This window comes from Nomia melanderi, chromosome 11 (genome assembly GCF_051020985.1).
Source record: "Nomia melanderi isolate GNS246 chromosome 11, iyNomMela1, whole genome shotgun sequence".
NCBI classification, from domain to species: Eukaryota; Metazoa; Arthropoda; class Insecta; order Hymenoptera; family Halictidae; genus Nomia; species Nomia melanderi.
In genome coordinates, this window is record NC_135009.1 from 4,886,560 (window position 1) to 4,902,330 (window position 15,771).

The window sequence follows — 15,771 nt, forward strand, 5'->3', positions numbered from 1 at the left end:
TATCCTGTTACGTTGCCATTCTAGAACTGGCAACTGACGGCCAGTCGGGTGACTCACAGCCTACGCTCGACTTTTCCTTAATATCCCGCCTTCAGTTCTCTACGTGGAAATACAGTCTCATCGAAATCGATGATGATCCACTCGTCCGTCGTGTAGATTTATTTCCATCGTCGCGTACAATTTCCTCGCGAGAACCATAAAAGAACGCAACGATGATTGCGTCTTTGTCCGAACATTGTTATACACCGGGTGTTCCGAAGGTTACCGTATGAATTTTGTCAGTGTCTTGCAAATTTAACACTAACCGTATCGCTAACCGGTCAAATGACCGGTTTTGTAATTTGATTTGAGATTCTGCGTTTTTTCCCCGTTCATTTAACACTAAAGCTACCGAGCAGTTAAATTGACTTTTTGAGATTCTTCTATAGAAACTCCAAGAGTGCATCTATTGAGACTTTAATCAGTTTACAATTCAGTTTGCGTATTGATAAATCAATTTCTTTAATGATTTTTCGGAGAAACCTCTGTTATCTTTTTCATAATTGCAAAAAGAAGATATCAGATATTTTGTCTTTCCTTTTGTTTTCATTTCCACTAAAAAACATTTGTCATCGATTTTGCTTACTTTCATTTTGTTGCCAGTTGTTTTTTGACTGATTGTGGTGGAAATAAGTATATACAAAATGCCGTACGGTACGGTTTATGTAGAAAACAGGGCTGAAATGTCGTGTAACAAGCAGTCTATTTATGTTTAAATAAAAGATATGAACACAATAATTATATAAATAATAGACGAAATTAATAATATACTATACAATAAGTATTACAACTATAATAAATATTACATATTTGTGTATTACATAAAATTCTATACAAATTTATATATTATAATAGTATAATATAAAAGTGTTACCTAATACATAATTTACAAATACTATCCGAAATTATGTGAGACATAGATAGCATTGCACACGACGAAATTTGAATAAAAAGTCACTGTTGCATAAATATCAACCTTGTGTCGATAATAGCAGACGATACTACATAACCAAGTACGAAGATAAGTAAATACTACGCTTGCTTCGCATTTTACAGTTCTGGTATAACTTCGTAATAAAACATTTACGGGTTATTTGTCCCATGACATTTCAATCTTATTTTTAACTGTGGACATATTGGCAATGCGTGTGTGTGCGCGCGCGTTTGTATGTGTAAATCTGTAAGACACTCGGTATATGTGTATTCATATATTTCGGAAGAGTTTGAGCTGAGATGCGCGAAGGTCCATTTTACAGGATTATTCTTAGTGCCGTATTACTCGTAGAAGTTGCGCCGGTTTTGCATAATGTAGGCACGTGGCCGCGTGGCGCCTCTCTGTGCTCGTTACGCCACTGCGCCAGAGAAACGACGAAGGACGACTTTGAAGGCGGACGTTTATACATATATCTGCCGACCAGACGCCAGATTTAAACCGATATTATTGTTTCGCGGCTAGAATTGTCTCTAATGACAATGGAACCTTCACTGTTTGAATTAACAGGACGAATTGTACGGGCACGAAAGCTTTTCAAGTGATATTAATACTCTACGTTAGGGTGAAGGGTCCCAAATTTGAAACGACTGTTGGGTAAACGTGATTTATAATAGGATTAATGAAAATTAGGACAATGTAACATAGAATTGACGTGAACTTGAACAGTGTACAATTGAAAATGGCAATGAGGACAATGCAAACTAGAATTAATATTAAGTGGGATACTAAAAGAGTTAATGCTAAGTAGAATAGTGTTAAATAAAATTGGTAATAAGTAAGGCACTACAAAACAGAATTAACGTTAATTGGGATACTATAAACAGAATTAATGTTAAGTAGGACAGTAAAAAGTAAAATTAATGGTAACTGGGACATTATGAAATAAAATTAATATCAATAACGATAGTACAAATGTTCTCAATTTAGAAACTATATAAATTACGTATAATACACAGAGTGTTCTGTAACTGGTAATACAGTTAAAAAAGAAATTATTGTATCTGAAAAAAGTAAGTCTAGAAAATAAAATCAAATCTATGTTGACCAGTTTCATTCGTGTGTATGCCACACATAACTTTCTCACTAGTGTCGATTAACTCATTATCACGAACTCACTCTAGGCAAATCAATGATGATCTAAGCTCCACGTACCAATTCCCCGAACCTAATTGAATCTGAAATTTCTAGTCAAAGCTTTCCCTTCATTCGAAAGGATGAGATCGCTTTCCTTCTTTTTTTTGAGCGTCCTAAATCAAAACTTTGGTACTTTCTAATAATTGAGCCAATTTTATGAAATTAATAACCATTCTCGTGTACCAATATTCGTGCACGTTCACGCAAATTAATGAAGCGACTTTGTAATGCGGATATTAGGATATCATACAATTATCGTCGACATCGACTACAATTAAAAGACTCGCGGAATCCTTTCGACGGCATAAAAAGGAAGCATAAACAAGCCAGCCTGCTCTAATAACTGTTGAGCATACATTACTCAATATATAATTGCCTTAAGACCGTGAACCATTAATTTTTTCAAACATACTGTCTCACCATTACATGACAAGCCACTTGTACGCAATTACAGTGGTCGACTCGAATGGTTTTTCTTTTTATCAAATTATCGATACATTTTTTAAAACTCGCATAACCTTACTGAATCGGTTCTTCTCTTATCCAACCGCAAGACGATTATTAGATAAAAAAATTAAATATTTTCAAATTATAATACATCGCGTGACTATTCACAAAACGCAAACGATTACGATCTCTCTGATTAGCTTCTCGAGCTTCCTTATTCAACTTGAAATTGAGTTCTAGACAAAAAAATATCCGATTCTCACCGTAATAATCGTAATACAGGTAACCTTCGCGTAACACGGCACTTCTATAACACGGTTTCTACAACGTTTAATGTGTTTAAGAGCAAACTTCGAAATTAAAGAAATCTCGGTGCGCAAGATACCTCATTGGAAATTTTTCATGTGAGTGTGTGTGCTGTATCAGATTTGCCTGCAGAGTTTTGAAATTTATCAAAATTTGAAATCCTATTTTGATCGTGGAGCATTAAGTACATTCTAAAATTTTGTCTTTTCTTTTTACTATATTAACATTTTTCGGGTGAGCATTATTAAACCTTGTTATAGAAACGATAATTATGGTTTTGTAATATTTGAAACCTAATTCCGTCTTTTGCATTGGTTCTTTGTTTCGTACAACACGAAGTCGCATAACATTTTTAAGGAACGTAACAACCATGTCATACGGGAGTTACCTATGATTATAACGTCGGATGATAATCTTTCCTTTTCGTGAAACAATACACGTAATTTTCCGAGCTGACGTGTTTGCTAATTCGTTTCTCCCCGTCTGAATCGATTTCGTCGTCCCATTGTCTAGAAGTTGCTGTTCACACGCAGCCGCCAGGAATTTCACGTGGTCGCTGCCGCGTCGTTCACTTGATCGCGGTTAATTAGTAGTTAACGTAAGCCGGAAATTCTCGAAATTGCTGTCGGACGACGACAGGGAGAGAAAAGAGAGACACGGGGAGGTGAAGCTGGGTTTTCAAGTCCTTTTAGCGACTCGCGCGCATAGTAGTCACGTTGTTTTGCGTCCATGTTTCAGCGGCGTGCTATGTGAGTTCATTTCACGTGGATTGCGCGCGAAGGGTTAGCCATGATACCATTCTTACATAACACAGACGTTTCTGATATGATAAATAAAAAACTGGCATTGCAGACGTCGCAATTAAACCTCGGATGTTTATAGAAATTCGCATTCTTCGTTGGCCGGACAATAAAAGTTCTTCACCCAGAAAGGAATGATATCTGAATGAAACATAGATAATACGCGGAGATATTTTATTGCGTATTTGCTAGTTGAATTTCTTGCAAACGCGTAAAACCATCGGTGTTATTGCAATGTATAATATAATGATCTAATCATTTTTCTGTTGCAAGCAATATTTCGTTTTCGAAGCATGTACGGAGTAAATCGAATTCACAAGTTAACAAATCATTTTTATAGCCTCGATATTAATAAAAAATTTATTAGAAAACTCCAAGTGACGAAAATACAAAATTAGATCACACCAAACTAACGCATTCTCGTACCCTCGAAAGCAGCCTTTGCTCAAAGAAGAAAACAATACTAACAGCATGAACATTAGAGTATTTAACAATTTCCAAACATTGGATTAAAACCATTTCCGATTCTACTTCTATTATACAAAATCTGTCAGCAACAACACTCACGTTTCCTAGCCATAGTTCACCGTTTTCCCATTGTACTATTCTAAATTTCAAAATTAAAATCAGTGTCTCGAATTAAAAATAAACAAATGTAGAAACGCGATCATCAGTTAAAACGCAAAGCAGAAACTTCAAAACAGAAATATACATTTTATCGTTCAACAATCAACCAAAAAGAAATTCCAAAAATAAAATCAATTTCTTGAAGCAATTAAAAAAAAAGAGTAAGCACACAAGTATGGTCATTCAGTAGGGACGCAAAGAAGAAACGGTTTCGCTGATTTGCTGATCGATTCCGAGATTCACGTCATACAACATATACATATATGTGTTACATATACAGTATATACTGCGCGCTCGCCAACTAGCGTAACGCTCGTACGAGTCGCGGTTATTACGCACCCGTTCACGTTCTCGCCACGTGAAAGAAACGTTTTTCTTCCTGATTTCCATATCTCTGCATATTTAACGCGTTCTCAACGTATTGGCTCGCGTCACGTCGCTACGTCGGTCAGCTCCGTACCTTGCACCCTTTGCCTCATCCTGCTTCCTCCTTGATAGTTGCATATTCGCGTTATACAGGAGACAATCACGTGAAAATTAATTTCCGATCACGAACGGGCTGATTAATCAAAACGCGATAAGAGAGCCAATGGAAGAGTTCGGTCCGGTCGAGATATCCTTCGCCCCGATTACCATCGTCTGACATATTGGAATTAATAACCTCGATTTATCTGGTGATGTTTTACTATTTCTTTCCCTTATCCTCTAGCTCTTATCCCACCATTCCGTTGCTGTTAATCGGTTTCATAAGCTACGACAATGTTCTATCTCGAGCATTCGATTTTTCTTTTTGTCGTCCGATAAAATATTCAAGATAGTTAATCCTCTGGAAAAGCGATTTAGGTTTCATCCGTGACGCTTCTAAGCATTTAGCATTTGATTAGTGACATCTTAAGTGTTATTTTATGGTTGCTTAACTAGTTACCTGCGTTGGACGAGTATACATGTCATCTCAAAGCATGAAATGATACTAATTCCTTCAACGATGGATTCTATATTTTGTCAGATAAACATGTAATTCTTCCTTCTTTTGCTTTAGTTTTCCATTAAAATATATACTAGATGCATTTGTCCTGCATTTGACAAGTACCCGCTTTATTGTTTGATTTTATTGCGCGCAAAACGAGAAATTTTTCAAACTAAATTCCACGGTTAACAGGTTAATATGGTAGGAACAAGGAGAGCACGATATTTCAATTTAACATTCATTGTTAACAGGTTCAGCGCCGTGTTAGTCACTGATGATTACCGATTATTCTGAATGACTTGAAAACAATCATAATATGTAAGATAACCGACATCAAACGAAAACGTTTAATAATGTAACTAAGCTGATAATAGTGTAATGCAAGGATAACAACGATAAATAATTAATAATTGTTCCTGTTATTCCTCGCTGGAAAAGGATAACTCTACAGGAAAACGGTCAAGATTTTCGTGGCGCTTAACATGCTAAACTGCAGAGAACGGAAAGATCTGTTCTTTTGGTATATCAATTTTAAGTAGGTATTTTTTAAGGTCTCGATTTACTTTTATTATAGAGCACGTGTCGGCACGTGTGATTATTTAATAACTTTTCGGAAAGTAGTTACTCGAAGTGGTGTAACGGTAGTTGAAAGAAACATAAACGACGTTGTAAGTAGTATATAGTTAGAGGCTTATTGACAGACATCGGAGAATGGAGATCCAAAGGTCGCTCATACTTTTTATTTGTGAAGCAATTTGAAGTTGCTTCTCCGCGTGAAATTCGATTAAGATTGCGGCCATCGGTGTTTGGAAAGTAGTCGGCTGCCAAAATGGTAACGGTAGTTGAAAGAAACGTAGAAAAAGAAGCGCCTCGTTCCGGATTCTTCCGGGTTTAACGGTCGAAAGTGTCCAAGGCCAGCAGACTTCTTCTACGGTCACGATCATATCGTCGATAGTATTCCGATTCAAAGAGCTCTTTCGCGATTTATCTACGATCGGTTGCCGAATTATTAACTGATGTCTGTTGCCGATAAGATCCCTTTTACTATCAATCATTATGTATCTTGAATCTTCCTTCTTGGAATTTTACCGAGACTAATAGGTTGGTATTTCCTGGTGTTCATTTCTGCGCGAGGTAACGCAAAGTCGAGATTCAAATTTGATAATTTAAAGTATATAAAATTTGTTATATAAATATATTAATAATTTCTATATAAATTAAATAACTTATGTAACTTATATCATTTTTATGTAAGTAAGAAACAAAATGTATAAAATTATTTTATATAGAAATATATAAAGTATTAAATTTAAAGTACGGTATTTGCAAAATAATGTGAATATGTAGAGAATAGTAATTGTGTAATTAATTCTGTTGTAACGGAATTATTAAAATAAATGTTTTAAGTGAATGAATGAAAGAGTAATAACGAATGTTTGGTAAACACTGTAAAAAACGGTATTGAAATTGTACCTTTTCTTTTGTGTGATAATAATACCTCTGTCTCGGTGCAACGAATTTCAGAATGGATTTTATTATTGTTGTGTGCCGTTTTTACGATCATTTCCTCCTTTTCTTCCTCATTGTGAAAAAAATATTTTAAATTCGCGCGCCTCATAAGCCAGTGTATTGTTATTCAATATTCGACCTATTCTTCGAGAAAAAACATGGAGCTTAACCTTATTCAAGATTTTTACCGTCTGCATGCTTTTTATCGGTATATAAATAGATTTATAAATACATTGACCGTAAAAAATTCTCTTCTCTCCTAAACGTAGTAAAATATTACCAAGTCACATCGGTTTTTGATTACACTTTTCGATCATTGAAAATAATAATACAATTGAAGTCGTAATTGGTATAGATATAAAAGTTAATGTCACTTTTTATGGATATTCATTTACTAAATTATAAACATTAGAAATTACATGCTTAAATGAAAGATAAATTGAAATAGGAACAATAAAAAAAGTAGAAAAATAAAAGATTTTGAATACAGAGTAACGTCCAGTCTTAATGCAGGTTAAGTTTTAAAGTAAATTCTGATATTGTTATTATTTTGTTATTCGCGTTGAACAAAAGATTTTCGTGTAATTCTTCACCAAACATGTGGCACATTTGTTCCTGGTGTTATCGGTTTAATGAAAAATCTTAGGTGACTAATACATGTTAAACTCGACGATAAAAATTCAGTGACATATGTTTTAGTTTTCGTGTGCTTATCCGGAAGCCACTTTGCATAACTTATATTACAATTTCAAATGGTTACATAAAAAAAGCAAACAGGAACGTTACAAGCTCTCGTTTGTTGTATTAAGAATTTACATAATTATTCGTTGCAGATATTCTGTCACTGATGAACGTTTTCCAAGGTTCTCCAACTAGTATGTTCATGTAAAAATCAACGCGCAGAATGTTATATGTATCAGCAGATATTTTCTTCATTTCCTGTGTTTCTGTGGAAATGAAGATTCACTCTGCTTTAACGAGCATTACATCCTTCAACGCGCAGTATCAATTTTGTTAAAAGGAGTATTTCCAAAAAATTTAAATTTAATTCAGCATTGAATAGGTCAAAATGACCCATTCGTGAATTCTTTTTTTTACAATTATTGAAAACATGATAAATGCTTCTCCGAGAAAGTATTGAAGAAATTGATTTGGTAACATGCAAAGTGAATTATAAGTTAATCGAAATTACAATAAATGTATTCTCAGAATTTCTGTAGGCAAATTTGAAAAGTTCAACTTGTTGACTGCTCGGTGGTTGTAGTGTTAATTACGACTTCGTTTGAAAAGATTTTGATTTCTTTTGTTTTTGTCTTTTTATTTTCGTTTTTTGTTTAAAATCAACGATAGCATTAACGTTTCCTTTTTTTCTTTTGTTACAGAAGCAACATCTCGTTGTCCTGCCACAGTTTGTGCGGAAGTGTTGACGATGGTCTTCAAGGATCGCATCCACAGTACCAGGACACGATCCTTACCATTGAGGAACTTCGTGCTCAATTGAACTCTTGCTTCACGTGAGTGTCGCAGCACGATCCCTTTTCCCCTCGTGTCCCAAAAGGTTCGAAGAATTTATTCGATGGCATATTTGTTAATCTTTAACATACTGTAAGCAGCTTGTGAAAACACGTTTAATCGATCATATCCACGAATATCATAACTCGGAACAATAATGTAAAACCGATAAAGAAAAACAATATACCGAAAGAATATTCAAAAGAATTGTATAATATTGAAAAATAGGAACTTAATCTGAAATCATTTTATACACATTAAAATCTTAACCACGTACGACCTTAAAGAATTTTAATTGAGCTGCAGGGGCAGTATGCAGACAAGAAGTTTAATTAATAAAAATAAAATGAACATTCAGTTGCATCAATTTCCAAGTAACATTGAATATGAAAAATTTAACACCGTGAAATTATAGGGTTACAACTGCTATCAAAGTTATGGAACACGATAATAAAGAGTTCGACACGTTCCTTATCTGTTACGTCAAGGAATTGCGTGCTTTATAAAAAGCCTCGATAAAAGTTACAGCCGGTTCAACAGCCGTTATCGCAAACGGTAAACGTCGGCGGCCCTTCCTTACATAATTTTTCAACGGCGAGATAACCGGTATCTCGGGCCATTGATTTTGAATTTCGCGGTCTTGGTATCCCGATCTCCTTCCCGCACGTATCGTCGAGGATCCCTAAGAACTCGCGGCCGTTATTGCGCAGACTTGAACTCAACCCGACAATAATAGAATCCGATGCGATCCAGAACCCACCGCGATGATTAAATTCGTTTTAGACGTTGCTCATATATTAAGCGGAGAAATCCGGTTTGAACTCCATTATTCCTAGAGTTCATTGTTTCAATGGAATACTCGTTTCTGCGTCATCCGGTATAGAACAGGAATTGTCGAGAAAATCTTCGGATTCGAATTCAACGAAACTTTTTAGAGCTGGCTTTGTTGGGAAGTATTGAAACTCGACGTTCGTATATTGGAGATTCTGATTGGTGAATCGGTAATTCTGTGTTAACCTGTTAACTGTGGAGTTTAGTTTGAAAAATCTCTCGTTTTGCGCGCAATGAAATCGAAGAATGAAGCGTGTACTTGTCAAATGCAGGATGAATGCGCCTAGGGTATATTTGAATGAAAAATCAAAGCAAAACGAAGAAGATGCTTATCTGACAAAATAAAGAATTCATCGTTGAAAGAATTAGCATCATTTCAAGCTTTAAGATGACGCGTATACACGTGAAACGCGGTTAACTGGTTAATTACTTGTTGAAATTATTAGATGCATGAAATGGTTTATCTTCGGTCTCTTGGAATTATTGAAATCTTGAATGGGCTTTTATACAAGTTACAATTAAATCAACTTATTTATTGTATGCGCGACATTGAATGCAATGCGAAATCTCCAAAACTGAAACGTCGAAAATTACCTATGAAATCCCAAGTTAGTACTGTTAGATGTTTAATAATTCTCGAGTTAATAATCTTAAATAATACGGAAAAGAGTACAAAAGTTAATGTTCTATGTTTTTAGTGCAAGAATAAACTATGTTTGTAATTATAAACATTAATAAACAAACTGGAATTAACCTTTACCGATTGACGATACAAATGGAAGGATCTAGATCAGCAAATCTAAATTGACGTCGGCGTTACACAATCGTTACGGCATTCTTTACGTTTTCTTTGATCGCAAGTGCCATGTATCGCGGATTCATTCAAGAGGAATACAAACAGTGACAATTTCATAAAAAGTCAATACAAATGAGATACATTACATACGTATACATAATACGTTTCGTAATTGCTAGGGGAATGCGGTGTGCAAACGGGAGCAAAGTTTTTTAGAGTTACCCGAAGCAACGTTGCGGATGAACTCAAGACATTTTCGTAACCTATTGGTTTTATAATTACTTCCACATTCTGATTTTATAATTATAGAATCGAGGAACTCAATGGCAGTACGCTTTACGCTCCTATCTTATCGTTTAGATAATTTTTAAACCGAGATAATATTTAATTTTCATGCGTTCACTATTAAAGTATGACTGCAAGACATATCGCGAACGTTAATTTTGAAAACTGCGCACTAGCGAATGCAATTAGATTATGTTGCAAATAATGTTGAATTTATGAGGACATCATCATGAGTCAGATCCTTTATAATTTATCTTACATTAACTAATCAGTCATGTTCTTAAATCCTTGCAGACTGATATCATTGATTTGTTTTTATTCTATCGTTAAAAATAATCATTTGATACGTATAGAATAAAACATACTAATATTTATAAAATATTTGACAAAGTAAAATATTTAAAACGTTATATGAAGGCTATTAGCTGACTTCTAACATAACCTGCTCTCTGTGGTTGTTTTAATAGTTATATTGTAAAAGTAGGATTTAAATATAAATATGTTTTCCTCTTAAAAATTACTACAGTAATTTTAATACAATAAAATTTTGTTGAACCTCATAAATTTCTTAATTACTTAAATAAAGTAAGACTTTATAATTATTGGGTTATACCGTGTATCTTTCTTAAAGGTTAAAAAATTCGGAATGCAATATTAATTATGACGTTTGAGACACAAAATTCCAAATCCCTCTTAATTGTCGTTAAAGAGAATTTGGTTAAACAGATTTAGTAACCAAAAGTTATTTTTATTTACAGATGTGGGGTTTCGTGGAGTGAAGATCATGTATCCCTCGACTGCAGTGAATGCGGTGGTTATTCCCTTCAACGGCCGTGCCCACTTTGCGACGGACGTTGCCACACCGCGTGGAAACGCGACCTTACCATGGTAAACATCTATTTTTTGCCTTGGATCACCATGCTCCCTTGTAAACATCACCAAGAACACTTCGATCGACCTAACGTCTCCGGGACAGAGCTATTCAAGTAATCGAACTTATTAACACGCACGACCCGTCATGATAAAACAAGTTTCATTCAACTTGAATTTCAAGTCTTTGCGGACGTCAATACTGAAGTACTCGGAAACTTCGTTCTATATGTGGAGAACCTGTTCTTTATAAACGAATTTTTTAAGTATTTTTCTAATACTAACGTAAGAAATAAAGTTAAAGAAACGATGAAAATTTTGGTATATTTAGCATTTAGTCTGCGTTCTAAAGGTGGAAGGTTTTAATACGTAGTCCAACATTAGTTGTGAGATGAACAGTTGGCTTTATCGATTTCACAAATGACATTTACAGTATCCATATTATTACGAAGGCTACTATTAACAGCTGCTCCGTTCATAATAAGGCTGAACAAAGTCGGCCGTGAAAAATAGTCGATAAAAGTGAGCTTAATGTCAGCTTTTTATAATAGAGTTTTTATGATCTTCCATTTAATCAATATTGGGAACTATTATAGTACTCAAACGGATATATAAAATATAATACGCAGCGAATAGAGTCTCATATACGGCGTAATTTTGTCGATAAAGTACCAGATCGTTATCGACAAATTACACTGTGCTGGACGTAGAATAATTTTGAATGTGAATATTTGACGGTATGAATAATATATAGAATACATGTAACCAAAGACTGATACGATTTCAGAAATAGCAATTAATAAAATATTCTTATGACAAGAATGTCCTATTATATTTCGGCCTGAAATCTATGATCAGTTCTCATTTTGTATTAGAAATATTTTTACATATTATGTTTAGTTAAATATTGTCATATTGTAGAATACTCAATAAGTCAACGACTTTATAACGCCATCTGGCAGATAAATAACGGTGACTTTAAGATAGTATTCAACTTAACCTTTGGCAGATCAAGTGCTGGTCATTGATGTTCTCCGTAGTAATTAACATTATTTACTTCTATTTTGAACATTGGCGAATCGCGTCGTTTCTGATTGTATTTATTCACTATAATTCCACGAAACAAATGAATTCTGTGGACAGGGCTTGAACCGTTTTTTCCTTTATTTTTCCAGTCCCACGCTAGTGGAAAAGCAAGATGGATCGGCGAATGTGGACTGAGTTGTGGCCCCGCCCACGAAGAGTCGCTGGTACCAGCGTTGGAAAAACTACGAGCCACCTCGTGAACGGTGCTCGGCGACGAATGCATAGAAAGACGTCGTGTACCGTCACCCAGCACAAGACTTAATCCATCACCATCCATATAGTGTCACCCACCACCATCGTGCGAGTCGGAAACGTGTGAATGTGGACTCTGGTTGCATAAATGATACATTATGTTCCTGAGGGAGGAGAAGATCGGAATGGCCGACAGTCCAACAGTGAAAAGCCGTTCTTCTCCTGTGGCTTCCTCTGTCAACGATGCATCACCACAAACGGGCGATTGGCAGATTCTTTTTCAAGAGCTGAAACCGATCCGTTTTTTCATCATCATTGCCGCTGCCCCGAATAGAACGAACAGCTACTGCGCGAATTCATGGCTGCTGGCAATAACTTCTCACTAGATTACATTCGAGGAACATTGGTGCAATGCGTTGGATGTCCTTGTGTATTTTAAAGCTCGACCTATATTTCATTCGAATCGTACAAATCTTCTGTAGCACACTTATGCACGCGATCTATGATTTCTAAAGCGATTCTGCGAAAGGTATTAATTCGATTCGTAAAAGAACAATTTTGTATTTCAAATAGTATGTTCTCTGCACGTTTTTTCGGAACATTCAGTTTGTACTCACGTTTCGTTGACACCCGGCATTGTTAAACACCTGTGAACTCCAATTCAAGAAAACTGAGAAATTTATCCAAGATTGTAGTGTACACGCTTTTATGATTACGAATCGTTGCAATATTTTGACAAAAGTAATAAAGAAATACTTGCGCAAAATGATTGACTGTTGTTGAGTGTGAGAAATAGCTTCAGAAATGTACGTCACAGCGTTCTGCGGACCCATAAGGGATCATTTTCGTGTTTAGCTTATAATACAAGGTCATAGACTTTTTTTAGCAATGTAATTTTGGTCTCGAAGAAATGCACAATAATTGTTCAAGTTTTAAGTAATGTTCTGCGCAATTAAAACGGTGGAACATTCTTTAAAGTGAGGATACAAATTTCTATTAGGATCAATTTATTTTGAAATGGATATTTGGATCAAAATATATTACTGCTTGTATGAATTTGTTTAACTTTCGAAAATGATACGCTAAAAAAGAACAGTAACACATTTCAAAGAATATAGCATATGTGATCATTGTTACAATGAGTACATGTACTAAATCAAAATTAGGAACTAAATTTTTATTCTGAAATTAGATAGAATTATACCTTCCGAAAAAATATCCATTACATTCGAGTATTAGACTGATAATTAGGTAAAATTCGCAACCAAATGTTTTTCGTAGTTAAGAAAGACGTATCGAATTCAAGAAGAAATATTCGTATGCCGAAGAATGTAAACTAAATTGAGTACAAAAATAATGATGAGCTTTCTGAATGTATACGATCAGAAAATATGCATGAGAAAAATTTGAGACCATTGAATAAGTGATACGTCTTCGTCTACGATTGCATTTCGAAAAGTTGGTGCTAAGTGCCAAGAGACACGAAATTAGCCTAAGAAGCTGAACTGAAGGAAGAAATATCAGTTGAAGTAGAAGCTAGTAAATGTAATAATCTTCTTTTTACGAGTTAAATACATTGTAACTGCGATAAAAACGATGATGATTAATGATCGTGTGCCGGCAGTAATTTTACTAAATGTAAATGCCATTTTAAATTGAATTGTTAGAAAATAGTTAGAACGTGAAAGTCGCCAGTTTCAATTAGTAAGGTTTATTGAGTTCTGTTCATAAACGCGTATGTTGTAGTTCATGCAAGAGACATAATTTGTAACAAAAAGCAGCATTTATGTTGGTGCCAATGATTTTTCGAATTTGTACTATAACTCATTTTTTTTAAACAATAATTATAAAATGTTAGTACCAAGTTTCGTAAGGCATTGTATATTCATTCACGATATTCATTTTCGAACGTGTTTGTATTCTTTGATGGTATAATGTTTCGTATGTGAGAACATGTTCATCAAATCCATGCTCATTTAAATTAAACTGTAATTTGTAACGTTTTCTGAAGTATTAGCTCAGCGAACGAGCTTTAGTTTAATGCTTTAGAAAATATCTTCGGTAGCGTTTTTATTTAATCCGTAAAATTCTTATTTATGACCAGAATATTAAAAATTATGGGTTTAATAAATGATATTCGCCAGAACTTCTATTTTTCTATTCTAGTTTTTCCCTGTCAATAAGACTCCTTTTTTATATCTTATCACAGACGAGGTGTAATGATAGACATTACAAGTTTACAGAACTTCGTGTCATGTTTTGAATTACCAATTGAGTAAAAAATTACAGTTTTTGCTCTGACCTCTACGCCTAGAGAACGGTGAATAGGAAAATTATATCAAGTAAACTGATCGAAGTTGGCCCTGTAATAAATATATTAAATCAGCATACAAATGTCATACTTAAGGTATGTACAGACAGGATGGCGCCTCAGTCATTCCGTGTGACTTACTGCATCGGTAACACTTGCCTACCAGTTTGAGCGTCTTGCTACGGATGACGCCATAGTCACTCCGTTGTGCCGTGTATCTTCATTTAATATATTTATTTACAATATTAACTGAATTATTATGTTGAAACATTTTTATTGACCAGCTTCTATAACGGCTTGTTTCTAACTAACTACATATTTACAAAAAGAATATCACAAATATTAACAAAAGGATTTTAAAATGTGAAGTTACAACAATAATTAATAACAAATAGAAATTGACTTTATCAACAAATAGAAATCGACATTATCGACACTTTGGCTACACCGTGTGAATTTCCACATTGGTAACGTTTGTCTACCGGTTTGAGTGTTTTGTCATGGATAGCGCTATTAGTCAAAAGTGCAAATTTTTGGATGCGGATGATATTTGCCGCTATACGTTATGCACAGAACAGCAAGAATCATTTATTGTATTGGAAAGATTATATACTATACTAAAATGAAAACGAAAATTTCTCACGACGGATGATGGATGTTTTCTTTCTCGAGCTTAAGGTTAATTTAAAAAAGGCTAATTCCTATCTTAAACTATGTATGGAGATGCCGCGTATGCAGAAGAATTATCGGACTAAGACAAAAGAAGGAGCGAATCAAGAAAGAAGTCCTTGATTCTAAAATAAGAGAAATTAGAGAAGAAGTCTCTGCTTGAAAAAGAGATAAATGAAGCTAAAGAATAACTACTCGGCCTACTGTAACACTTACACAATTTCACAGCTGATTAGCGTAGCACGATCCTCGATAGGAATTACTCTATCGAGGATAATACTAGTTTCAGGTCTCACCACGTGGGGGTTACTGCGAACGAGACTGAAGGAGGTGGATGAAAACCAAATTCCATTGATCTCCTTTTCTAATTCTAAATTTTATCATTAGCGCACTTAG

The 15,771-nt window shown here is 34.7% G+C and overlaps 1 protein-coding gene across 6 annotated transcripts in view; it reads left to right on the plus strand.

Moving 5' to 3' along the window:
* Pino (protein pinocchio) overlaps positions 1-14,541 on the plus strand; it is a 122,713-nt gene extending 108,172 nt beyond the window's left edge. For 5 of the 6 annotated variants that reach the window (XM_076372246.1, XM_076372248.1, XM_076372244.1 and 2 more), the window contains exons 4-6: positions 8,206-8,337; positions 11,006-11,233; positions 12,293-14,541. In XM_076372246.1, coding sequence (XP_076228361.1) covers positions 8,206-8,337; positions 11,006-11,233; positions 12,293-12,338 — 406 coding nt within the window. In that variant the 3' untranslated portion in view covers positions 12,339-14,541. The remainder of the gene's footprint in view (positions 1-8,205; positions 8,338-11,005; positions 11,234-12,292) is intronic. The other variant, XM_076372245.1, reaches the window with a different exon arrangement.
* Positions 14,542-15,771: the final 1,230 nt, after the last annotated feature.